Source organism: Anomaloglossus baeobatrachus, chromosome 7 (genome assembly GCF_048569485.1).
Source record: "Anomaloglossus baeobatrachus isolate aAnoBae1 chromosome 7, aAnoBae1.hap1, whole genome shotgun sequence".
NCBI classification, from domain to species: Eukaryota; Metazoa; Chordata; class Amphibia; order Anura; family Aromobatidae; genus Anomaloglossus; species Anomaloglossus baeobatrachus.
Window position 1 is genome coordinate 288,914,004 of NC_134359.1, and position 27,727 is coordinate 288,941,730.

General features: G+C 48.1%; 1 protein-coding gene across 3 annotated transcripts; it reads left to right on the forward strand.

Annotated features, from left to right (window-relative positions):
- Positions 1-296: 296 nt before the first annotated feature.
- TOP3A (DNA topoisomerase III alpha) lies at positions 297-27,457 on the forward strand. 3 transcript variants are annotated; one of them, XM_075318360.1, is made up of 21 exons: positions 297-354; positions 1,389-1,648; positions 5,482-5,541; positions 5,711-5,784; positions 7,363-7,393; positions 7,430-7,474; positions 8,843-8,954; positions 12,342-12,485; positions 12,582-12,752; positions 15,198-15,298; positions 17,201-17,275; positions 19,737-19,819; positions 19,924-20,131; positions 22,380-22,565; positions 22,652-22,781; positions 22,861-22,974; positions 24,851-25,016; positions 25,095-25,238; positions 25,579-25,701; positions 25,800-26,488; positions 26,584-27,457. In XM_075318360.1, exons 2-21 carry the CDS (start codon positions 1,463-1,465, stop codon positions 26,766-26,768), a joined length of 3,027 nt encoding a protein of 1,008 aa, XP_075174475.1. In that variant the 5' UTR covers positions 297-354; positions 1,389-1,462; the 3' UTR covers positions 26,769-27,457. The 3 variants fall into 3 exon arrangements, with proteins under 3 accessions (XP_075174475.1, XP_075174473.1, XP_075174474.1); XM_075318358.1 differs by having other exon boundaries at positions 7,363-7,474; XM_075318359.1 differs by having other exon boundaries at positions 321-385; positions 7,363-7,474.
- The last annotated feature ends 270 nt before the right edge of the window (positions 27,458-27,727 follow it).

Genomic DNA, 27,727 nt, shown 5'->3' on the forward strand with positions numbered 1-27,727 from the left:
TTTTATAAAAAAGTGTGTAGTCACATTCATAAATAACCAAGAACATGACATTTTATATTTACTTGAAGAAAAAATAGCAGTAATGCATGCCGGGATTTGTAGTTTAGATTGCATGTCACATGACCCTGCCGTGACGTCACTCCAGCAGGAAAAACTTCGGATAGTCTCAAAATTAATAAATAACTCAGTAACTGGTGGATATTTTTATGAGTAAGTCCATATAGGAATGAAATGTAAAAAAGAATAACGTTATAATACAGTAATGCATGCCGGGATTTGTAGTTTAGTTTGGTCACGTGATGTCTGTCTGCGCCACACTACGAAGAGAGAAGAGGGTCATTTCTCCGGCACCAAGTGAGTCCCCGCGCGGGAAACGACATGAAGTGTAATTATTGGATAACATCTTATTAGTACATAGCTCTTCATGAGGGGAGAGGTTTATTATTTGCCCCATGGCCATGGACGGGTGCAGGAGACTGCAGGGGCATTGGCTCTGATAGGAGTGTCCAGCCCTGGACTATTTCTCACCATTTTCATCGCTCTGCTGGGATTTGTAGTGCTGCAGATATCTGTTATACGACCTGACCCCCTATTAACCCCTTCCCAGCATTGGTCATACATGTATGCCCCTTATTTACGAGCGTACGGGGCCGTGTTAGCTCCGATCACGGCTGTTTAGTGGCCGATGTCCGTTTTTCAGCGTTCAACCCTTAATTCGCTCCGTTACGTGACTGACGTGACCGCTGCATTCTGATGGGTTACCATGACAACTTGAGGCTTGATGAAAGCCCCCCCCTTCCCCGTCGCCACCATTTTTATTGGCATTTTTACTGTATATTGCAGTCGCAGGACAATATCGCCTAAAGGGGAGAAAAGACCTAAGCGGACGCAATATAGAAAAAAAAAAGTAATTAAAAAAAAAATGTAGAAATATTTGAAAAAATAAATGTTACCTTTTACCCCTTTTCCCAATCCAACTATAAAGAAATGTTAAAAAATTGTAAAAATAAAAAAATTAGTCATAAAAGCAAAAATCAAATATTTTAAATTTTTTTTAATCTTGGAAAAATTAATAAAAATCAATTTATAAAAATATTATCTATATTGTTTATTTCTCATTTTTTTTTGTTTTTTTTAGCCATTTTTCATCACATTATATGGTGTAATAAAGGGCGTCATTCAAAACTACATCCCCCTGCCCACCCCCCCCCCCCAAAAAAAAGTCCTGGTATTCTTTGGGTATGGAGAATTAAAAATGTATGGTTCACGGAGAAGGGGAGGGGAAAAAGATGGGTTAGAGAGGATGGGGGAGGGGAGAGCAGGGGCCGTGCGTTCTCTAAGGTCGGGGTGACTGTGACTGAATCATGGCTTGATCTTTTTTTTTCCAGGGATGCGTTGACCCCGTCGGATTTCCTTAGCGCTCAGACATGACCGCCGCCGCCATCTCCCATCGCCTCCCGTTATGATCCTTCAGAGAAGTATTTTAGTTTTCAGCAGACGACTGCCGCTTTTCAGCATCCGCTCCTGTTCTGTAAATTCCGCCAACATGTCACTGAGGATCCCCGTCCAGAAGGTCCTGTGCGTGGCCGAGAAGAACGACGCCGCCAAAGGGATCGCTGATCTCATGTCCAACGGGAGGATGAGGAGGGTGAGGTCATTGTGTGCGCCTCCGCCTGGACAGAATCGTGTATATCCCACTGAAGTGAATGGGAGCTGAGCTGCATTACGCACTACATAGCGTACGGAGCCGTAGTGCCCTCCTGTATACACTGCACATCATACGGAGCCGTAGTGTCCTCCTTTATACACTGCACATCATACAGAGCCATAGTGCCCTCCTTTATACACTGCACATCATACAGAGCCATAGTGCCCTCCTTTATACACTGCACATCATACGGAGCCGTAGTGTCCTCCTTTATACACTGCACATCATACGGAGCCGTAGTGTCCTCCTTTATACACTGCACATCATACGGAGCCATAGTGTCCTCCTTTATACACTGCACATCATACGGAGCCTTAGTGCCCTCCTTTATACACTGCACATCATACAGAGCCATAGTGCCCTCCTTTATACACTGCACATCATACGGAGCCGTAGTGCCCTCCTTTATACACTGCACATCATACGGAGCCATAGTGCCCTCCATTATACACTGCACATCATACGGAGCCGTAGTGCCCTCCATTATACACTGCACATCATACGGAGCCATAGTGTCCTCCTTTATACACTGCACATCATACGGAGCCGTAGTGCCCTCCATTATACACTGCACATCATACGGAGCCATAGTGCCCTCCATTATACACTGCACATCATACGGAGCCGTAGTGTCCTCCTTTATACACTGCACATCATACAGAGCCATAGTGCCCTCCATTATACACTGCACATCATACGGAGCCATAGTGCCCTCCATTATACACTGCACATCATACGGAGCCATAGTGCCCTCCATTATACACTGCACATCATACGGAGCCATAGTGCCCTCCATTATACACTGCACATCATACGGAGCCATAGTGCCCTCCATTATACACTGCACATCATACGGAGCCATAGTGCCCTCCATTATACACTGCACATCATACGGAGCCATAGTGCCCTCCATTATACACTGCACATCATACGGAGCCATAGTGCCCTCCTTTATACACTGCACATCATACGGAGCCATAGTGCCCTCCATTATACACTGCACATCATACGGAGCCGTAGTGTCCTCCTTTATACACTGCACATCATACAGAGCCGTAGTGTCCTCCTTTATACACTGCACATCATACAGAGCCATAGTGCCCTCCATTATACACTGCACATCATACGGAGCCATAGTGCCCTCCTTTATACACTGCACATCGTACAGAGCCGTAGTGTCCTCCTTTATACACTGCACATCATACAGAGCCATAGTGCCCTCCATTATACACTGCACATCATACAGAGCCATAGTGCCCTCCTTTATACACTGCACATCATACAGAGCCATAGTGCCCTCCATTATACACTGCACATCATACAGAGCCATAGTGTCCTCCTTTATACACTGCACATCATACAGAGCCATAGTGCCCTCCATTATACACTGCACATCATACGGAGCCATAGTGCCCTCCTTTATACACTGCACATCGTACAGAGCCGTAGTGTCCTCCTTTATACACTGCACATCATACAGAGCCATAGTGCCCTCCATTATACACTGCACATCATACAGAGCCATAGTGCCCTCCTTTATACACTGCACATCATACGGAGCCGTAGTGCCCTCCTTTATACACTGCACATCATACAGAGCCATAGTGCCCTCCATTATACACTGCACATCATACGGAGCCATAGTGCCCTCCATTATACACTGCACATCATACGGAGCCATAGTGCCCTCCATTATACACTGCACATCATACGGAGCCATAGTGCCCTCCTTTATACACTGCACATCATACGGAGCCATAGTGCCCTCCATTATACACTGCACATCATACGGAGCCGTAGTGCCCTCCTTTATACACTGCACATCATACAGAGCCATAGTGCCCTCCATTATATACTGCACATCATACGGAGCCGTAGTGCCCTCCTGTATACACTGCACATCATACGGAGCCGTAGTGTCCTCCTTTATACATTGCACATCATACAGAGCCATAGTGTCCTCCTTTATACACTGCACATCATACGGAGCCGTAGTGCCCTCCTTTATACACTGCACATCATACGGAGCCGTAGTGTCCTCCTTTATACACTGCACATCATACGGAGCCGTAGTGCCCTCCTTTATACACTGCACATCATACGGAGCCGTAGTGCCCTCCTTTATACACTGCACATCATACAGAGCCGTAGTGTCCTCCTTTATGCACTGCACATCATACGGAGCCGTAGTGCCCTCCTTTATACACTGCACATCATACAGAGCCGTAGTGCCCTCCTTTATACACTGCACATCATACGGAGCCGTAGTGTCCTCCTTTATACACTGCACATCATACGGAGCCGTAGTGTCCTCCTTTATACACTGCACATCATACGGAGCCGTAGTGTCCTCCTTTATACACTGCACGTCATACGGAGCCGTAGTGCCCTCCTGTATACACTGCACATCATACGGAGCCGTAGTGCCCTCCTTTATACACTGCACATCATACGGAGCCGTAGTGCCCTCCTTTATACACTGCACATCATACGGAGCCGTAGTGTCCTCCTTTATACACTGCACATCATACAGAGCCATAGTGCCCTCCTTTATGCACTGCACATCATACGGAGCCGTAGTGCCCTCCTTTATACACTGCACATCATACAGAGCCGTAGTGCCCTCCTTTATACACTGCACATCATACGGAGCCGTAGTGTCCTCCTTTATACACTGCACATCATACGGAGACGTAGTGTCCTCCTTTATACACTGCACATCACATGGAGCCGTAGTGCCCTCCTTTATACATTGCACATCATACAGAGCCATAGTGCCCTCCTTTATGCACTGCAGATCCCATAGTGGCCAGAAGTTGAAGGGAACCTGTCACCTACTCATCTGTGGGGCGGTCCGATGGTTGTCTCTGATTTTGACCCGGCGCCTCCTCTATCCTTGCAATCGCCGTCCTCTTTCCGGCTTCATGTGGATGAAGTGTCCTATGTCATCCAAACAGAGTCCTCCATTGCTCTTCTGCGCACTTCTCCGTGCCATACTGAGGGCAGAACAAAGTACTGTAATGCGCAGGCTTGGGGAAAGGTCAAATACCACCATCGCATATGCACTACTATACTTCGCCCTGCTCTCAGCATGGCAGAAGGAAGTGCGCTTGTGCAGGAGCGCAGTGGAGGACTCATGACCCACACCAAGCAAGGAACATAGTGATCACAAAGATAGAGGAAGCTCCAGGCCAGCAATGAAAAAAAAAGGGGACCGCAATGGGCACGGTCATAAGGGCAAATCTCACGCACACCTCCCTATAAGATCCATGGCATAAAAAATAAATCAAAACACTAGAATTGAGGTTTTTTTGGCCTCCCCACCTCTGACAAAATATGTAATAAGCGATCAGATCGTCGTATCTACCCCAAAATGAAAGAAATTCAGCCACTTCCCCCCAAAAAAACCCTTATATACCTCCATCCCAAATCACGTTGTCAGAATATATTGATGCAAATCCGATTATTTTTTTTTGACCACTTAAAAAATAGGATTTTGGTCTGGCTGTGATCTTAGTGTCTTGAAGAATCACGTAGTAAAAATGTAAATAATAAATTTATAAAACAATGGCGGAATTCCAGAATTTTTTTGCACTTGGAATTTTTTTCTCTCTTTTTCCCATCTTTAACCCCTTCCTTAAAATTTGGCTTCCAAACTAAACAGAATGTGTGACCGCTGAGTGAGCCTCTGTCCCTGGAGCCGTGATTACACCGCCGTGTAGGGTTCGTTTTTGAGGGTTTTTAAGTTATTTTTTATTTTTTTTTTTCTACAGAGAGAAGGATTTTCGAAATTCAACAAGATCTACGAGTACGAGTATCATCTTTTTGGACGGGTAAGTGATAAAAATGAGAGAGAAAAGACGATATGTACCAGGATAGTTCATTGTTTCCATTCACTGACAGCAAGAAGAGAAGGTTTTCAAGGGTTTCCGCCATTTTTTTGGACACCTATGAGTTATTCGGTCGCGTCTTCTTAGGGTTTTTGTCTTTATTTCTCCGCAGGACGTCTCCGTCGTTATGACTTCGGTGTCCGGACATTTGCTGGCGCTCGAATTCCAGAGTCACTTGAAGTCTTGGTGAGTTTCTTGACTGCACTTTATCATTTCATAGAAGTGATGGAGAGAGATCATTCACTGTTCGTGGAGCTTGCAATCTAATTACCGTATTTTCTGGATTATAAGACGCACTTTTTTCCATCTAAAACTGGAGGGGAAAAATGGGGGTGCATCTTATAATCCGGATATACCTTACTGGGGCGATACTGTGGACTCGGAGGTGGGGGGAGTGCAGTGGAGCGGCTCACAGGACAGCGGGTTGGCAATAACTGCGGGCCTGGGGGTATCGCGGCATTGGGCGCCATTGATTTGCCAGCACTTGACGTGATGGACTTCAAGAAAATGGCCGCAGAAGCCAATCTGTGCATGCGCTACCTCTGCATCCATTTTCTTGAAGTCCATCGCATCAACAGCCGGCAGATCAATGGAGCCCACAGCGCGCCAGCAGATCAATGCCTCCGCGATACCCCCAGGCCTGTAGTATCACTGACCCTCCTAGGCCGCGACGCCCCCTCCGCCGAGTTGCAGCATCACCGACCCTGCCTCCTGTGACCCTCATGAGTTATAAGACAGACCCCCATTTTAACATTCACATTTTTTTCCCCTATTTTCCTCCTCTAAATTTGGGGTGCGTCTTATAAAACAAAAAATACAGTAACTTAGACCAGAGACATCAAATAGTTCTAATAAAAAAAAAAGTTTTATTTAAAGGGGTTTATTCCAGCTTCACAAATAGGTATTGTGGATAGATCTTGTAAATCCGAGCAATTTTGTAATTTACTGCTTGTTAAAATTTTCATCCGTTCTTGAGATATTAACACTTTTTTCTTTTGTTTACACCTCGTTGCCGTGGAGACCGACCACCCGGACTTACAAATATATTTTCTGTTACTCTTGTACGCACTGTTTTAAAGCGGACTTGGATCAATGGAGTGCGCTGTTACCTCCTAATCCCAGCCAGCCTCAGCACAGGGCTTACAAAATAGACAGCAGCGGAGGTCGGTCTCCTAGGCAACGAGGTGTAAACAAAAGAAAAGTGTTAATATCTCAAGAACGGCTGAGAATTTTAACAAACAGTAAATTGCAAAAGTGCTCGTATTTACAAGATCTATCTAAAAATATCCATCGGTGAAGAGGGTGAATAACCCCTTTAAATAATTTTTTCTCATTTAAACCATCTGATGTCTCTGGTGTAAGGTAATAGATTGCAAACTCCACCAACACAGGGAATGTTGCAGACCGTTAAAGGGGTTATCCACTACTTGGACAACCCCTTTTTAAATACCATAGTGCCCCATAGAAAGGAGACTTGGACATCCAATGAAAATGTGAACGCTGCAGGCGATCAGCAGTTGCTGATTGGCTGCAGCGTTTATGTTGCATAACAATCCACTGACATGAATACCAGTGCGGGAGGTGATTTATGAGGTTTTTACATGTCGGCTGCTTTCCAGCGCTCTTGGTCAGTGGTGGTCCCTGTCCTGAGCTTCTATTCCCCCCCCCCCCCCCCACACTAATTGACCAAACTAATATAAAAAGTTTTAAAAAAGTCTGATTGCACTGGAGGCAATGATTCACCGTATTCTTCTCGCTCTGCAGGCACAGCTGTAACCCCGTGTCCCTTTTTGATGCAGAAGTGGAGAAATTTTGCCCAAACGATTTCCTGGCAGAAGTGGAGAAATTTTGCCCAAACGATTTCCTGAATATTAAGGTAAAATCTCCCGTCATGTTTAACCCCTGCATGACCAGACAATTAATTTTTATTCTTTTTTTTTAAGTGACCTCATTCTTCTTGTTCTCTATCCTCCACATTGCCATACGAATGCTTGTTTTTGTTTATGAAATGGGCTATATGTCGGAGATCGATAGCAGCATGTAAGTGGTTGACAGCAGCATGTATATGATTGACAGCAGCATGTATATGGTTGACAGCAGCATCTTAATGGTTGACAGCAGCATCTTAATGGTTGGCAACAGCATCTAAATTGTTGACAGCAGCATCTAAATGGTTGGCAGCAGCATCTACAGTGTTGGCAGCAGCATCTACATTGTTGGCAGCAGCATCTACATTGTTGGCAGTAACATCTACATTGTTGACAGCAGCATCTAAATGGTTGGTAGCAGCATCTCAATGGTGGACAGCAGCATCTATATAGTTGGCTGCAGCATCTAAGTGGTTGGCAGCAGCATCTAAATGGTTGGCAGCAGCATCTAAATGGTTGGCAGCAGCATCTTAATGGTTGACAGCAGCATCTAAATGGTTGACAGCAGCATCTAAATGGTTGACAGCAGCATCAAATGGTTGGTAGCAGCATCTAAATGGTTGACAGCAGCATCTATATAGTTGGCTGCAGCATCTAAATGGTTGGCAGCAGCATCTAAGTGGTTGACAGCAGCATCTAAATGGTTGGCAGCAGCATCTACATTGTTGACAGCAGCATCTAAATGGTTGGCAGCAGCATCTAAATGGTTGGCAGCAGCATCTAAATGGTTGGCAGCAGCATCTAAATGGTTGATAGCAGCATCTAAATATTTAGCAGCAGCATCTAAATGGTTGGCAGCAGCATCTGAATGGTTGGCAGCAGCATCTAAATGGTTGACAGCAGCATCTAAATGGTTGATAGCAGCATCTAAAAAGTTGGCAGCAGCATCTACATTGTTGGCAGCAGCATCCACATTGTTGGCAGCAGCATCTAAATGGTTGACAGCAGCATCTAAGTAGTTGACAGTAGCATCTAAGTGGTTGGCAGAAGCATGTAAATGGTTAACAGCAGCAATCTGCGCTCAGCCTTGTGTGGACAGAGTTTGTATATTTTTTGGTACGGTTGTGTCCCCCAAAAAAATGGTACAGTAATGTTCAAATTGAAAATCGGAATGTCAGAATTGCTTTTTTTATCAGTCGATTTACTGCTGCATTTTAGGAGATGATATATCGACGATCTTTTTTTCAGAGATGTCATCACTATCAGATCTGTGGTGATCCGGCACCGATCACTGTGTGTTCCTCCGAGAGCTCAATAATTGTAAAAGGTTTTCCACTTTTCTCCCTGAGGTTTTGTTGCTGATTTTATGATTGCAGAAAACCCTGGAGCGGGAGGTGCGGCAGTGCCAGGCACTCGTCATCAAATGGACGGATTGTGACCGGGAAGGGGAGAACATCGGCTTTGAAATTATCCACGTCTGCAAAGCAGGTCTGTCCTCTGCCTCCGTGCTCTCCTGCCTCCTGTGCTCCCCTGCCTCCTGTGCTCCCCTGCCTCCTGTGCTCCCCTGCCTCCTGTGCTCCCCTGCCTCCTGTGCTCCCCTGCCTCCTGTGCTCCCCTGCCTCCTGTGCTCTCCTGCCTCCTGTGCTCTCCTGCCTCCTGTGCTCTCCTGCCTCCTGTGCTCTCCTGCCTCCTGTGCTCTCCTGCCTCCTGTGCTCTCCTGCCTCCTGTGCTCTCCTGCCTCCTGTGCTCTCCTGCCTCCTGTGCTCTCCTGCCTCCTGTGCTCTCCTGCCTCCTGTGCTCCCCTGCCTCCTGTGCTCCCCTGCCTCCTGTGCTCCCCTGCCTCCTGTGCTCCCCTGCCTCCTGTGCTCCCCTGCCTCCTGTGCTCCCCTGCCTCCTGTGCCCTCCTGCCTCCTGTGCCCTCCTGCCTCCTGTGCTCCCCTGCCTCCTGTGCTCCCCTGCCTCCTGTGCTCCCCTGCCTCCTGTGCTCCCCTGCCTCCTGTGCTCCCCTGCCTCCTGTGCTCCCCTGCCTCCTGTGCTCCCCTGCCTCCTGTGCTCCCCTGCCTCCTGTGCCCTCCTGCCTCCTGTGCCCTCCTGCCTCCTGTGCCCTCCTGCCTCCTGTGCTCCCCTGCCTCCTGTGCTCCCCTGCCTCCTGTGCTCCCATGCCTCCTGTGCTCCCCTGCCTCCTGTGCCCTCCTGCCTCCTGTGCCCTCCTGCCTCCTGTGCCCCCCTGCCTCCTGTGCTCCCCTGCCTCCTGTGCTCCCCTGCCTCCTGTGCTCCCCTGCCTCCTGTGCTCCCCTGCCTCCTGTGCCCTCCTGCCTCCTGTGCCCTCCTGCCTCCTGTGCTCTCCTGCCTCCCGCGCTCTCCTGCCTCCCGCGCTCTCCTGCCTCCGTGCTCCCCTGCCTCCTGTGCTCCCCTGCCTCCTGTGCTCTCCTGCCTCCTGTGCTCTCCTGCCTCCTGTGCTCTCCTGCCTCCTGTGCTCTCCTGCCTCCTGTGCTCTCCTGCCTCCTGTGCTCTCCTGCCTCCTGTGCTCTCCTGCCTCCTGTGCTCTCCTGCCTCCTGTGCTCTCCTGCCTCCGCGCTCTCCTGCCTCCGCGCTCTCCTGCCTCCTGTGCTCTCCTGCCTCCTGTGCTCTCCTGCCTCCTGTGCTCTCCTGCCTCCTGTGCTCTCCTGCCTCCTGTGCTCTCCTGCCTCCTGTGCTCTCCTGCCTCCTGTGCTCTCCTGCCTCCGCGCTCTCCTGCCTCCGCGCTCTCCTGCCTCCGCGCTCTCCTGCCTCCGCGCTCTCCTGCCTCCTGTGCCCTCCTGCCTCCTGTGCCCTCCTGCCTCCTGTGCCCTCCTGCCTCCTGTGCCCTCCTGCCTCCTGTGCCCTCCTGCCTCCTGTGCCCTCCTGCCTCCTGTGCTCTCCTGCCCCCGCGCTCTCCTGCCTCCTGTGCTCCTCTGCCTCCGTGCTCTCCTGCCTCCTGTGCTCTCCTGCCTCCTGTGCTCTCCTGCCTCCTGTGCTCTCCTGCCTCCTGTGCTCTCCTGCCTCCTGTGCTCTCCTGCCTCCTGTGCTCTCCTGCCTCCTGTGCTCTCCTGCCTCCTGTGCTCTCCTGCCTCCGCGCTCTCCTGCCTCCGCGCTCTCCTGCCTCCTGTGCTCTCCTGCCTCCGTGCTCTCCTGCCTCCTGTGCTCTCCTGCCTCCTGTGCTCTCCTGCCTCCTGTGCTCTCCTGCCTCCTGTGCTCTCCTGCCTCCTGTGCTCTCCTGCCTCCTGTGCTCTCCTGCCTCCTGTGCTCTCCTGCCTCCTGTGCTCTCCTGCCTCCTGTGCTCTCCTGCCTCCGCGCTCTCCTGCCTCCGCGCTCTCCTGCCTCCGCGCTCTCCTGCCTCCGCGCTCTCCTGCCTCCTGTGCCCTCCTGCCTCCTGTGCCCTCCTGCCTCCTGTGCCCTCCTGCCTCCTGTGCCCTCCTGCCCCCGCGCTCTCCTGCCTCCTGTGCCCTCCTGCCTCCGTGCTCTCCTGCCTCCTGTGCTCTCCTGCCCCCGCGCTCTCCTGCCTCCTGTGCTCTCCTGCCTCCGTGCTCTCCTGCCTCCTGTGCTCTCCTGCCTCCTGTGCTCTCCTGCCTCCTGTGCTCTCCTGCCTCCTGTGCTCTCCTGCCTCCTGTGTTCTCCTGCCTCCGCGCTCTCCTGCCTCCTGTGCTCTCCTGCCTCCTGTGCTCTCCTGCCTCCTGTGCTCTCCTGCCTCCTGTGCTCTCCTGCCTCCTGTGCTCTCCTGCCTCCGCGCTCTCCTGCCTCCGCGCTCTCCTGCCTCCTGTGCCCTCTTGCCTCCTGTGCCCTCCTGCCTCCTGTGCCCTCCTGCCTCCTGTGCCCTCCTGCCCCCGCGCTCTCCTGCCTCCTGTGCTCTCCTGCCTCCGTGCTCTCCTGCCTCCTGTGCTCTCCTGCCTCCTGTGCTCTCCTGCCTCCTGTGCTCTCCTGCCTCCTGTGCTCTCCTGCCTCCTGTGCTCTCCTGCCTCCGCGCTCTCCTGCCTCCTGTGCTCTCCTGCCTCCTGTGCTCTCCTGCCTCCTGTGCTCTCCTGCCTCCTGTGCTCTCCTGCCTCCTGTGCTCTCCTGCCTCCTGTGCTCTCCTGCCTCCGCGCTCTCCTGCCTCCGCGCTCTCCTGCCTCCGCGCTCTCCTGCCTCCTGTGCTCTCCCGCCTCCTGTGCTCTCCCGCCTCCTGTGCCCTCCCGCCTCCTGTGCCCTCCCGCCTCCTTTGCCCTCCCGCCTCCTTTGCCCTCCCGCCTCCTGTGCTCTCCCGCCTCCGTGCTCTCCCGCCTCCTGTGCTCTCCCGCCTCCTGTGCTCTCCTGCCTCCGTGCTCTCCGGCCTCCTGTGCTCTCCGGCCTCCTGTGCTCTCCTGCCTCCTGTGCTCTCCTGCCTCCTGTGCTCCCCTGCCTCCGTGCTCTCCTGCCTCCTGTGCTCCCCTGCCTCCGTGCTCTCCTGCCTCCTGTGCTCTCCTGCCTCCTGTGCTCTCCTGCCTCCGTGCTCTCCGGCCTCCTGTGCTCTCCTGCCTCCGCGCTCTCCTGCCTCTCCTGCCTCCGCGCTCTCCTGCCTCCGTGCTCTCCTGCCTCCTGTGCTCTCCTGCCTCCTGTGCTCTCCTTCCCCCGCGCTCTCCTGCCTCCGCGCTCTCCTGCCTCCGCGCTCTCTTGCCTCCGCGCTCTCCTGCCTCCGCGCTCTCCTGCCTCCTGTGCTCTCCTGCCTCCGTGCCCCCCTGCCTCCGTGCTCTCCTGCCTCCTGTGCTCTCCTGCCTCCGTGCCCCCCTGCCTCCGCGCTCTCCTTCCTCCTGTGCTCTCCTGCCTCCGTGCTCTCCTGCCTCCGCGCTCTCCTGCCTCCGAGACGCCCCCAAACATTAACTCCTTCATCACTCTCTCCGGCAGTGAAACCCAACTTGCAGGTATTCCGCGCGCGCTTCTCTGAGATCACCCCCCGATCCATCCGAGCCGCCTGCGAGAACCTCGCCCCGCCCGACCAGAACATCAGCGACGCCGTGGATGTGCGGACGGAGCTGGACCTTCGGATAGGTGGGCAACAAGCAACAGTAGGGATCAGCGTTACCCCCCCCCAGCAATGACCGGCCCGGTTACCCCAGTGAAATCTGCTTATTTTCCTATTCCCAGGCGCTGCCTTCACCCGGTTCCAGACTCTGCGGCTCCAGAAGATCTTCCCCTCCGTATTGTCCAGCCAGCTCATCAGCTACGGGAGCTGCCAGTTCCCCACTCTGGGGTTTGTGGTGGAGAGATTTAAGGCCATCCAGGCCTTTATTCCCGAAGCCTTTTATAAAATCAAGGGTAAGAGGCGAGAGTCTGCGTGTGACGGCGGCCGCTGTATCCGGGCTCCTTCCTTAAAGGGAATCCATTTGCACTAGTTATTGTTACATGGAGAAATATGCTGCTTTCTCCACTTATGAGCCTCTCTCCCCAAACCTCCCTCCATTCCCCCATCCCCCTCAGGGGTAAAATGAGTATGGCAGAGAGACAGCTTGGATAACCGCTTTCTAGTAAGTGTTTTATATCAGAATTTATAGCCGCACCACTCAATACTGCTGTATGTTGTCCTGAAAGCTTCCACGTCTTTCCAGTAAGTGTTTTATCTCACCTCGGTGCTGGATTTACAGCTACACTGCTCAGTACTGCTGTGTAATGTCTTCCATGCTGCTGCTTTTTAGAAAGTGTTTAATCTCATTTCTGTGCTGGGTACATAGTGATACTGTTCTATGTCTTCCACGCTACTTCTTTCTAGTACGTGTTTTATCTCACTTCTGTGCTGGATTCATATCCACACTGCTCTGTAATGTTTGCAATGCCTCCTGTTTCCAGTAAGTGTATTATCTCACCTCTGTGCTGGATTCATATCCACACTGCTCTGTAATGTTTGCAATGCTTCCTCTTTCCAGTAAGTGTATTATCTCACCTCTGTGCTGGATTCATATCCACACTGCTTTGTAATGTTTGCAATGCCTCCTCTTTCCAGTAAGTGTATTATCTCACCTCTGTGCTGGATTCATATCCACACTGCTCTGTAATGTTTGCAGTGCTTCCTCTTTCCAGTAAGTGTATTATCTCACCTCTGTGCTGGATTCATATCCACACTGCTTTGTAATGTTTGCAATGCCTCCTCTTTCCAGTAAGTGTATTATCTCACCTCTGTGCTGGATTCATATCCACACTGCTCTGTAATGTTTGCAATGCCTCCTCTTTCCAGTAAGTGTATTATCTCACCTCTGTGCTGGATTCATATCCACACTGCTCTGTAATGTTTGCAATGCCTCCTCTTTCCAGTAAGTGTATTATCTCACTTCTGTGCTGGATTCATATCTACACTGCTCTGTAATGTTTGCAATGCCTCCTCTTTCCAGTAAGTGTATTATCTCACCTCTGTGCTGGATTCATATCCACACTGCTCTGTAATGTTTGCAATGCCTTCTCTTTCCAGTAAGTGTATTATCTCACCTCTGTGCTGGATTCATATCTACACTGCTCTGTAATGCCTCCTCTTTCCAGTAAGTGTATTATCTCACCTCTGTGCTGGATTCATATCCACACTGCTCTGTAATGTTTGCAATACCTCCTCTTTCCAGTAAATGTATTATCTCACCTCTGTGCTGGATTCATATCCACACTGCTCTGTAATGTTTGCAATGCTTCCACTTTCCAGTAAGTGTATTATCTCACCTCTGTGCTGGATTCATATCCACACTGCTCTGTAAGGTTTGCAATGCTTCCTGTTTCCAGTAAGTGTATTATCTCACCTCTGTGCTGGATTCATATCCACACTGCTCTGTAAGGTTTGCAATGCTTCCTGTTTCCAGTAAGTGTATTATCTCACCTCTGTGCTGGATTCATATCTTCACTGCTCTGTAATGTTCGCAATACCTCCTCTTTCCAGTAAATTTAATATCTCACCTCTGTGCTGGATTCATATCCACACTGCTCTGTAAGGTTTGCAATGCTTCCTCTTTCCAGTAAGTGTATTATCTCACCTCTGTGCTGGATTCATATCCACACTGCTCTGTAAGGTTTGCAATGCTTCCTCTTTCCAGTAAGTGTATTATCTCACCCCTGTGCTGGATTCATATCCACACTGCTCTGTAAGGTTTGCAATGCTTCCTCTTTCTAGTACATGTTTTATCTCACCTCGGTGCTGGATTCATAGCTGCACTGCTCAGTAGTGCCCTATAATGTCTTCTATCCTACTTCTTATTGGAAGTGTTTCATCTCACCTCTATTCTGGATTCATAGCAACACTGCTCAGTACTGTTCTATAATGTCTTCCATGCTGCTTCTTTCTAGTAAGTGTTCTATCTCACCTCTGTGCTGGATTCACAGCTACACTGCTGAGTAATGCCGTATAATGTCCATACTGCTGCTGTTGCTGCTTCTGTCTGTGTGCTACAAAGAGACAGGAGAGCAGGAATCCCTCTTGTCTGTGTGTGCTGTGTATGGGAGACATCATAGCATATAGTCTTCACCCCACTAGCTCAGAGACAACTGAAAATTAAAGGGAGAACCTGCAGAAGAGTAAAATGCTGAAAAATGCAGAACAGAAGTCATATAATGACCCGGAATTGTGTCCGTTATTGCAGCTCATTCTCTGAGGTCACCCCCTCCCCCCGTGGCCCTGTTTGGGGGAGAAAGCAGGCTTTTTTTTTATAATCTTGGATAACCCCCTTTAAACTCTTTTTCTTTTCTCTGTTATAATCCTATATACTCTTTAATCCCTTTCTTTGCCTTCAGTGACTCACGACCATGAAGACGGGATGGTGGAGTTTAACTGGAAACGAAATCGTCTCTTCAATCACACGGCCTGCCTGGTTCTCTATCAGATCTGCATGGAGGTATGGATCCGTCTCTTCAAGGGTTTTTCCTCACCTTCATACATGGACATTGGCGGATAGTACACGGAAAACCAAACACTTTTGCAATTTACCGCGTGTTAAAATTTTCATCCGTTCTTGAGATATGAACGTTTTTCTTTTATTTACATCTCGTTGCCTTGGAGACCGACCACCGCTGCTGTCTACCTTGTAAGCGCCGGGCTTAAGCTGGCCAAGCTAATGAGGTTATGGTGCGCTCCGGAGATCATGGCTAGCTTCAAAACAGCGTGTGCAAGCTCAGCATGGAAGAGGATGTGATCACAGCTCATGTTGTGCTGTCTAGCAGCGGTGGTCGGTCTCCAAGGCAACCAGATGTAAACAAAAGAAAAGTGTTAATATCTCAAGAACGGATGAAAATTTTAACAAGCAGCAAATTGCAAAAGTGCTTGTTTTTACAAGGACTATCCAACAATACCTAATACAAGAAGATGGAAAGAACCACTTTAAGGCCTATTTTACAAATGTTGCAAAATACCATGTACAATTCTACGTCTATACAGGTACAGGGGGACACGTGAGATTGTCAGGAAATCCTCACTTGCAAAAGCAGTGTGAATTCACCCCTTAAAGGGAAGTTATTATCAAAAAATAAACTTTTGCATAAATTAGGTTTTTGTGTTTACATGCACAATATTTATAAACATCAGTGCGTAAGCTTGCAGTTTTCACACTGGCCACTGAAGATATTTTAGGAAGAGTTTTCAGCAGGCTCATTATCATCAGAGGCAGGATTATAATGATATGTAACAGTCAGTACACAGCTACCAACCCAGGATCCAGCTATCACAATAGGTGATGTCACAGCCCACCTCCTCCTCCCCCTGTACAATGACTAATAATATCTCTATATATAGTGGATAACACAGGATTCACCATTCATAATAAATTATGTCACAGCTCACCTCCTCCTGTACAATGACTGATACAACCTCTATATACAGTGGATAACACAGAATCCACCATTCACAATAGATGATGTCACAGCTCACCTCCTCCTGTACAATGACTGATGTCACAGCTCACCTCTTCCTCCTGTACAATGACTGATAACACCTCTATATAGAGAAGTGAACACAGGATACACCACTCACAATAGGTGATATCACAGCTCACTTCCTCCTGTACAATGACTGATAACACCTCTATATACAAGAGAGAACACTGGATACACCATTTAGAATAGGTGATATCACAGCTCACCTCCTCATGTACAATGACTGATAACACCTCTATATACAGGAGAGAGCACAGGATACACCATTCACAATAGGTGATATCACAGCTCACCTCCTCATGTACAATGACTGATAACACCTCTATATACAGGAGAGAACACAGGATACACCATTCACAATAAGTGATAGCACAGCTCACCTCCTCCTCCTGTACAATGACTGATAACACCTCTATATACAAGAGAGAACACAGGATACATCCCATTCGTAATAGATAATGTCACAGCTCACCTCCTCCTCCTGTACAATGACTGATAACACCTCTCAATACAGTAGATAACACAGGATCCACCATTCACAATAAGTGATAGCACAGCTCACCTCCTCCTCCTGTACAATGACTGATAACACCTCTAAATACAGTAGATAACACAGGCTCTACCATTCACAATAGGGGATATCACAGCTCACCTCCCTGCACACGCACATTAGATGCTTCAATACAAGAGATGGGGTCTGAGTCTGTTCGTTGCTACTAATTTCCATGTTGTTTTCTGACGACACATTCTCCTTAATGCTTTGGCACTTTATTCTGGTATAGAGACCCCCTTTAAATTGCCACCAAATAAGAACGTGCCCCATCCCGGGAATGAAGCGCTGTTTTCTGGAAAGTGTTTTTGTTTTCTAGGATCCCACAGCTACAGTTGTTCAAGTCGGGAGTAAACCAAAGAGCAAGTGGAGGCCGGTGGCGCTGGACACTGTGGTACGTGGACGATATGAAGACACGTTTATACACACCCATAGTCTCCTATTGTTGCAAAACTACAACTCCCAGCATGCTCGGCAGCCGGATATCCGACAATACTGGGAGTAGTAGTTATACTGGATGGAGACCCTCACACTGGAGATGGCTCCGGACGCCCTTCCCTAACCCCTTCACACCAGGGCCATTGTCCGTTTTTTCCTCCCCCTCCTTCTTACAAGAACCATAACTTTTTTTATGGGGGCTTTTTTTTTTTTTGTGGGGCGAGTTCCTCAACACCATTCATTTTACATAGTCCACCGAAAACCAGGTATTCTACGCTGATTCCCGATTAAATTCATATATTTGATATTTTGATAGATCGGACATTCCTGAACGCAACTATACAAATATGTGAATTTTTAATTGTTTTTTTTAGTAGGGCAAAAAGGGGGGGTGATTTGAACTTTTGTGTTTTTTCTTTTATTTTTTAATATTTTTTAAAACATTTTTTTCACAATTTTTATTGTATTAATTGTTAATTTATTGCATTAATTAATTGTTAATTAATTGCTAATTTATTGTATTAATTAATTGTTAATTTATTGTATTAATTAATTACTTGTTAATTTATTGTATAATTAATTAATTGCTAATTAATTTATTGTATTGTTAATTAATTGTTAATTTATTGTATTAATTAATTGTTAATTACTTGTTAATTTATTGTATCATTAATTGTTAATTTATTGTATAATTAATTGTTAATTTATTGTATTAGACGTCTTAGGAGGCTTGAATCTGCGATCGTCCGATCACTTCTGCTATACATAGTAGTGCATCAGCACTGCTATGTATAGCAGAAATCACAGTCTCCTATGAATTCTGGCTCAAAGGAGGATCATCATGACAGACACAGGGGTCATCAGTTGACCACCGCTGTCATGATAGCCCATAGGTGATCACATCACGTGCGGGGAGTGATGCACAATTTTTATTGTATTAATACTCCTCTTGGGGGGTTGAAGCTGCGATCATCCGATTACTTATGCTATACATAGTAGTGCATCAGCACTGCTGTGTATAGCAGAAATCACAGTCTCCTATGAATTCTGGCTCAAAGGAGGATCATCATGACAGACACAGGGGTCATCAGCTGACCACCGGCGTCATGATAACCCATAGGTGATTCTTGTGCGGGGAGCGGTGCGCAATATTTATTACTTTAAATAGTCCTCTTAGGGGGGTTGATACTGCGATCATCTGATTACTTCTGCTATACATAGTAGTGCATCAGCACTGCTATGTATAGAGGAAATCACAGTCTCCTATGAGTTCTGGCTCAAAGGAGGATTGTCATGACAGACACAGGGGTCATCAGCTGACTATCATGACAACCCATAGGTGATCACGTCACTTGCGGGGAGCGGTGCACAATTTTTATTATACTAAATAGTTTTCTTAGGGGGGGGGGGGGGGGATTGAAGCTACTATCCTCCTATCACTTCTGCTATACATAGTAGTGCATCAGCACTGCTATGTATAGCAGAAATTACAATCTCCTATGAATTCTGGTTCAAAGCAGGATCATTATGACAGACACAGGGGTCATCAGCTGACCACCGGTGTCATGATAACCCATAGGTGATCAAGTCTCGTGCGGGGAGTGATGCACAATTTTTATTGTATTAATAGTCCTCTTAGGGGGGTTGAAGCTGCGTTCGTCCTATCACTTCCGCTATACATGGTAGTGCTGATGCACTGCTATGTATAGCAGAAATCACGATCTACTATGAATTCTGGCTCACAGGTGCATTGTCATGACAGACACAGGGGTCATCAGCTGACTATCATGACAACCCATAGGTGATCACGTCGCTTGCGGGGAGCAGTGCACAATTTTTATTATACCAAATAGTCCTCAGGGGGGTTGCACCTGCGATTGTCTAATCGCTTCTGCTATACATAGTAGTGCATCAGCACTGCTATGTATAGCAGAAATCACTATCTACTATCAATGAAGGCTCACATGGGTGGATAGTCATGACAGACACAGGGGTCATCACTGCTATGTATAGCAGATATCACTATCTACTATCAATGAAGGCTCACATGGGAGGATAGTCATGACAGACACAGGGCTCATCAGCTGACTATCATGACAACCCATGGGTGATCATGCCACGTGCAAGAAGCGGTGCACAATTTTTAATGTATTAAATAGACTTCTTTGAGGGGGGTTGTACCTGTGATTGTCCAATCGCTTCTGCTATACATAGTAGTGCATCAGCACTGCTGTGTATAGCAGAAGTCACAATCCCCTATGAATTCTGATTCAAAGGAGGATCATCAGGACAGGAACAGGGGTCATCAGCTGACCACCGGCGTCATGACCACCCATCGGCAGTCACGTGCGGGGAGCGGTCAGAGATTGAGAGAGGGATTTAATTGGGTAACAGCCGTGTTTACTTCTTCTGCGCAGGAAATGGAAAAACTGGTTTCTCGCAAATTGAAAATCGGAGCCAAAGAAACCATGAAGATTGCGGAGAAACTCTACACACAGGGGTACGGCCGGTCACCGAGAGGGGAGCACCGGCGCCTGCAGGGGCAGGCAGGGGGCGCTTTATTTTACTTTGCTCACCGTGCTTTTTTTTTTTTTTTGAATGTAGCTTTATCAGCTATCCCCGCACAGAGACCAACATCTTTCCTAAGGATCTGAACCTCACGACGCTGGTCGAGCAGCAGACGCAAGATCAACAGTGGGGGGGGTTTGCACAACGTATCCTGGAAAGAGGCGGACCGACTCCAAGAAATGGGAATAAGACAGATCAAGCCCATCCCCCCATCCACCCCACTAAGTATACCAACAGTCTGCAGGTGAGAAAGTACCAGAGCCTTACTAAGTACTACAATAATCCCCCCAAGTACAAGAATATAACTGCTATAATACTGCCCCTATGTACAAGAATATAACTACTATAATACTGCCCCTATGTACAAGAATATAACTACTATAATACTGCCCCCTATGTACAAGAATATAACTACTATAATACTGCCCCTATGTACAAGAATATAACTACTATAATACTGCCCCCTATGTACAAGAATATAACTACTATAATACTGCCCCTATGTACAAGAATATAACTACTATAATACTGCCCCCTATGTACAAGAATATAACTACTATAATACTGCCCCTATGTACAAGAATATAACTACTATAATACTGCCCCTATGTACAAGAATATAACTACTATAATACTGCCCCCTATGTACAAGAATATAACTACTATAATACTGCCCCTATGTACAAGAATATAACTACTATAATACTGCCCCTATGTACAAGAATATAACTACTATAATACTGCCCCCTATGTACAAGAATATAACTACTATAATACTGCCCCTATGTACAAGAATATAACTACTATAATACTGCCCCTATGTACAAGAATATAACTACTATAATACTGCCCCTATATACAAGAATATAACTACTATAATACTGCCCCCTATATACAAGAATATAACTGCTATAATACTGCCCCTATGTACAAGAATATAACTACTATAATACTGCCCCTATGTACAAGAATATAACTACTATAATACTGCCCCATGTACAAGAATATAACTACTATAATACTGCCCCTATATACAAGAATATAACTACTATAATACTGCCCCTATGTACAAGAATATAACTACTATAATACTGCTCCTATGTACAAGAATATAACTACTATAATACTGCCCCATGTACAAGAATATAACTACTATAATACTGCCCCATGTACAAGAATATAACTACTATAATACTGCCCCTATATACAAGAATATAACTACTATAATACTGCTCCTATGTACAAGAATATAACTACTATAATACTGCTCCTATGTACAAGAATATAACTACTATAATACTGCCCCTATGTACAAGAATATAACTACTGTAATACTGCTCCTATGTACAAGAATATAACTACTATAATACTGCCCCTATGTACAAGAATATAACTACTATAATACTGCCCCTATATACAAGAATATAACTACTATAATACTGCCCCTATGTACAAGAATATACGGTAGCTACTATAATACTGCCCCCTATGTACAAGAATATAACTACTATAATACTGCCCCCTATGAACAAGCATATAACTACTATAATACTGCCCCTATGTACAGGAATATAACTACTATAATACTGCCTCCTATGTACAAGAATATAACTACTATAATACTGCCCCTATGTACAAGAATATCACTACTATAATACTACCTCCTAAGTACAAGGCTATAACTACTATAATACTGCCCCTATGTACAAGGCTATAACTACTATAATACTGCCCCTATGTACAAGAATATCACTACTATAATACTACCTCCTATATACAAGAATATAACTACTATAATACAGCTCCTATGTACAAGGCTATAACTACTATAATACTGCCCCCTATGTACAAGAATATAACTACTATAATACTGCCACTATGTACAAGAATATAACTACTATAATACTGCCCCCTATATACAAGAATATAACTACTATAATACTGCCCCCTATGTACAAGAATATAACTACTATAATACTGCCCCTATGTACAAGAATATAACTACTATAATACTGCTCCTATGTACAAGAATATAACTACTATAATACTACCCCCTATGTACAAGAATATAACTACTATAATACTGCCCCCTATGTACAAGAATATCACTACTATAATACTGCTCCTATGTACAAGAATATAACTACTATAATACTGCCCCCTATGTACAAGAATATAACTACTATAATACTGCCCCCTATGTACAAGAATATAACTACTATAATACTGCCACCTATGTACAAGACTATAACTACTATAATACTGCTCATATGTACAAGAATATAACTACTATAATACTGCCCCCATGTACAAGAATATAACTACTATAATACTGCCCCCTATGTACAAGAATATAACTACTATAATACTGCCCCTATGTACAAGAATATAACTACTATACTACTACCCCTATGTACAAGAATATAACTACTATAATACTGCCACTGTGTGCAGTAGTATAATACCTATATCATATCTTCCTTATTTTGCAGGGTAATGAGCAGCGCCTCTACGAGTTCATAGTGCGCCACTTCTTGGCCTGCTGCTCTCAGGACGCTCAGGGTCTGGAGACCACGGTGGAGATTGATATTGCAGCTGAGAGGTTTTTTGCGCACGGACTGATGATCATTGCCCGGAACTATCTGGACGTTTACCCTTATGATAAGTGGAACACTAAGGTAGGGGGGGTGTGATGACTTGCGGTGCCGTCTGGGGGAGACTTTTCTTTTCGGTCACAGTTACGGTAGTTTTGCTGCTCTGTTAGATAATCCCGGTGTATGAGATGGGCTCGAGGTTTCAGCCCACCACGGTGGAGATGGTGGATGGAGAGACCAGTCCTCCGCAGCTTCTCACAGAGGCAGATCTCATCTCCTTGATGGAGAAACACGGCATAGGTACGTGGCTGTAGAAATCCCGCACCCTGAGGATACACTCCACCGTTACGCCTGAACGTGTCCTCATTGTCTCCTGCAGGCACGGACGCCACCCACGCGGAGCACATAGAGACCATCAAGTCCCGTATGTACGTGGGTCTCACTCCGGAGCAGAGGTTCCTCCCCGGAGAGCTGGGGATGGGGCTGGTGGAAGGTGAGGAGCCAATATGGATGCATCAGGAACAGCGTCTCACTTTCACATCGAGATCAGAGATAAGATACATACATTTCCCGGCTGTGGATATGCCATATACGCCTGATACAGGGGTCATCTCTGAGGCCCATATCCTCCGAGTGTCAGAGGGGCCGGAGGTGGAGAGGGGTCACGTCTCTTCACGTCTCTTCTTTTACTGCAATGAATTTCGTAAAAATAGCTTTCCTGACCCATGCGCCTCCTCCCGTCACCCACCAGGCCTCTACTACCTCCTTGCACAGCCTCCTGTCTGGTTCCTGCAGCACAGTCTTCCCTCCCTGGATCTTAGTATCTCCTAACGTTGACTTTCTGGCTCTACCCATCTCCTTGCGCAGTTTACCTTCATTTCCTTGGCTTTTTTCTGGCTCCTTACGCGTCCTCCTGTTCTCGCTGTCTGACTGTCTTCTACATCGCACTGCATCTTCCACCGAGCTCCTTGCACCGCTTCTTGTGCCCCATCTGGCTCCTTTGGTTACCTCCCGTCTCCCTTCCCCAGATACTCCCATGCCCTTTCTGGCATTTCGGGCCGCCTCATGTGCTCCTCCTGGCTCCTTAAGCCACCTTGTGTGCCCCTTCTGGCTCCTCGGGCCTCCTCCCATGCCCCTTCTGACTCTTCGGGCTGCCTTGTGTGCTCCTCAGGTCGCCTCTTGTGCTCCTCCCGGTTCCTTGGACCTCTTTGAGTGCCCTTCCTGGTTCCTCGGGCATCCTCGTATGCTTTTCCTTGGCTCCTCGGGCCTCCTCGTGTATCTTCCTTGCCTCCTCGGGCCTTCTCTTGTGCTTCTCCTGGCTCTTCGGGACGCCTCTTGTGCCCTTCCTTGGCCCGCCTCCCGTATCCTCTATTTTTCTGGCTTCTTACGCAGCCTCTTGTTCACTCCCCGGCTCTTCTTGTTGTCTCCCATCTTCTATATGACTGCATCTTCTGCCCAGCTCCATGCACCGCCTGTTGTGCCACTTCTGGCTCCTCGGGCTGCCTCCTGTCCCACTCATCCCCCGACTCCTTGGGCCTCCTCCTGTGCTCCTTCTGACGTTTCGGGCCGCCTTGTGTGCTCCTCGGATCACTTCTTGTGCTCCTCCTGGTTCCTCGGACCTCCTCGTGTGCCCTTTCTTGGCTCCTCGGACCTCCTCGTGTGCCCTTTCTTGGCTCCTCGGACCTCCTCGTGTGCCCTTCCTTGGCTCCTCGGACCTCCTCGTGTGCCCTTCCTTGGCTCCTCAGGCATCCTCGTGTGCCCTTCCTTGGCTCCTCGGGTTGGCTCGTATGCTTCACCTGGCTCCTTGGGCCATCTCGGGGCCCTCCTTGGCTCCTCGGGCCGCCTCCCGTGTCCTCTATTTCTCTGGCTTCTTACGTGGCCTCCTGTTCACTCCCCGGCTCTTCTTGTTGTCTCTCATCTTCTATATGACTCTGCATCTTCTGCCCAGCTCCATGCACCGCCTCTTGTGCTTCTTCTGGCTTCTTGGGCTGCCTCCCATGCCACTCATCCCCCGTCTCCCATGCCCCTTCCTTCCTGGCTCCTCCTGTGCCCTCCCTGGCTCTTTGGACCACCTTTTGGCTTTTCCCCAGCTACTTGTGCAGTATTGTTTCTTGCCCACCACTAGTTTCCAACTTTGGACCCTGCACCTTTCCTGACTCCTCAGGTTGCCTCCCATCTCCTTCCACTCTTCCTTCTTTTTGAGACTTTTCTTTTGACTTCTCCCAATGGTCTAACAGTTTTGCTTTTATTACCCCGCATGATGGAGCCCCCTCCATGTACAGGCAATCATGAACTTCCTTCCTAGCCTTCATCCAGCTAACTACTTCTTCTCATTCGCCCCCATTTCTTTCTGTTGGTCATTTCCGCAGGATACGATTCTATGGGATTCGAGATGTCCAAGCCGCACCTACGCGCTGAACTAGAGGCCGACCTCAAGCTGATCTGCGAAGGCAAAAAGGACAAGTTCACCGTCTTGAGACAGCAGGTTGAAAAATACAAGCAGGTCTTCATAGAAGCTGTGGCCAAAGCCACCAAGTGAGTGGTCCTCTATTTGCTATCATCTTCCCAGCAGAGTTTTCAGGTCACTTACCCCGGATCTGTCTCCCTCTGCAGGCTGGACGAGGCTTTGTCTCTGTATTTCGGACAGGCGGCACAACCCGTGGAGCAACAGGAAATTTACGCTGAGACGCCTCTTCCTGTCCGAAAATGTCCTCAGTGCAACCGGGATATGGTTCTAAAAACGAAGAGAGATGGCGGGTACGATCCTCTAATATTACCATACTATGGTTTAGCCCATTACACCAGAATTTCCGTAAGGGTTCACAAACGGTCTCACTTATCCCAAAAATCTATCAAATGGAGAAAATTTAAGAGGAGGAGGGGGATGCAGCTGCAGATTCTCTCTGTGCCTGTGAGAGCGGAGGGGTCAGTGAGCATGCATTTAATTGGTCCAGGAAGAGCCCGCCTCCACTCAGCTGCCACAGATAGAGCGAGAATATGCAGGAGGATAGCAAAAGATCCCAAACCATGGGATGAATACAAGAGGATGACGACTGGTATCGCCCCATCTGTAACAGAGTCTGGTCTCTACATTTAGGTTCTACATTTCGTGCGTGGGATACCCGAGTTGTAAGACGTCGATCTGGTTCCCCAGCTCTGTCTTGGAGGTGTCTCGAGACGAGAGCGTGTGTGACGTGTGCCGACCTCCCCCTGTGCACAGGTGAGCTGACCCTTTATATCTGTATATGTCCCAACTGGGTTTTTTTGGATGTTCCATTTTGTATTTAACCCATCCTCTATCCTCCATCTCTCCCTTAGGCTGAAATTTAAGTTTAAGCGCGGCAGCGTTCCCCCGCTGATGCCTCTCGAGTTTGTGGGATGCATCGGCGGTTGCGACGAAACGTTGCGAGAAGTTCTAGACCTCAAGTACCTGCAAGGAGGCAACAACCGTGCAGCCCCCCAATCCGGCCCGAGGGAGAGGAACCACCAGTCCGCCAACCGGGTGGGTACTTCACGAGACGGGCAAAGCCGCCCGCCTCCTGCCAAAAAGGAGAGGACTCCGAAACCTGTGACTCCTGCCGTCCGAACACCCGAAGCAGCCGCGACGGAGAATAACGAGGTGGTCTGCAACTGTGGGGTTACTGCTGTGCAGCTGACTGTCCGCAAGGAGGGACCCAATCAGGGACGCCCATTTTATAAATGCGACGGCGGGAACTGCAACTTCTTTTTGTGGGCAGATCAGGAGGGCGGGGCTGGTAGAAGTGCCCCGCCCCTCCAGATCACCGGAGGACGTCCCCCGAATTCATTCAGTAATCCACGGGAGTCTGGAGGCGGATTCGGGGGCTCTACATCCGAGGGTCAGGCTTCTTGTATGTGCAATCAGCCCGCCGTCACTCGGACGGTGCAAAAAGACGGCGCCAACAAGGGCAGACAGTTCCACACGTGCGCCAAACCCAGAGAGCAGCAGTGCGGCTTCTTCCAGTGGGCGGACGAGAACTCGCCATCAGGTAAGGGGGCGGGGTGGTCCGAGGGTCCCAAATATTACCTAATGGGACAATCACAATCTAATTAACCCTTTGTGTGTCTTCCCGATTCTGTCCAGGAGGTTCCGGCGACTATCCCAGCGCGTTCGGAGGAGGCTACTCGGCGCCACGCAATTCCGGCACAAAGAGCAAACGTTCCGACCACAACTCATCAGAGCGAGGACCGACAGCCAAAAAGCCACGGACTTGTGGTATATGTCACCAGCCCGGACATAACCGGACCAGCTGTCCCCAGAACAGATGAAGAGCACCCAATATGTTATCACGAATGTGTCTCCCTCCCTTATACTGACAGCAGTCATGGGGAAAATCGGCCAAACTCCATTAGTCTCGCCCCCGTTTCAGGAGATGGGTTACTCCTTACATATCGAAAACCGAAAAGAAAAAATAAAATATTTTACGATGGGGATCAAGGAGCCAGAGTTCAGTTTATACCGGCCCAGTCTAAGAAAATAAACTCATATAATCTAATAGGGAAGGGGGTTGGTGTCCCGTTTGGGGCGTGCAATCAACGGAGCAGCTACAAGGAGCGACTCTTCTTCTGAAGGACCGGACACGTCCAGGTATTGCTTGCACGGGCAGCCCATTGATTTTAATAACTGCAATACCTCATTTGCCCTGCGGGAGTGCTGTAGGGAAACGTCGCACTTGCTGCCTGGTTCCTCCCAATGTGTGATCGCTGGAGATCGCACATTGTGATCAGTAGGGTATGGAATAGATGGAGCATCCTGATAACAGTGATTCTGGAGAATGCCTTTAACGCGGAAAACATCATCACATAGCGCCGTATACTGCGGATCACATGACTGAATCTTCTGGGTTCTGACTTTTAATTATTTTAATGTATGGATACAATATTCTGTGGCGTCTTCTACTTCTCCAGCCCTGAGCGTCTACGGAAGGTGCAGTCACAACTACTATAACCGCTTTTTGTGCGGCGTTCGTTCTTTTTTTATATTTTAATATAGTTAAATAAAACTATGAAAAATAATATTGTATTAATTCCTGTCTGCAGCCACCACTAGGGGGAGCTCCCTGTATACAGAGATATATGATAAGATCCTGTCTGCAGCCACCACTAGGGGGAGCTCCCTGTATAGAGATACATAAAATCCTGTCTGCGGTCACCACTAGGGGGAGCTCCCTGTATACAGAGATACATAAGATCCTGTCTGCAGCCACCACTAGGGGGAGCTTCCTGTA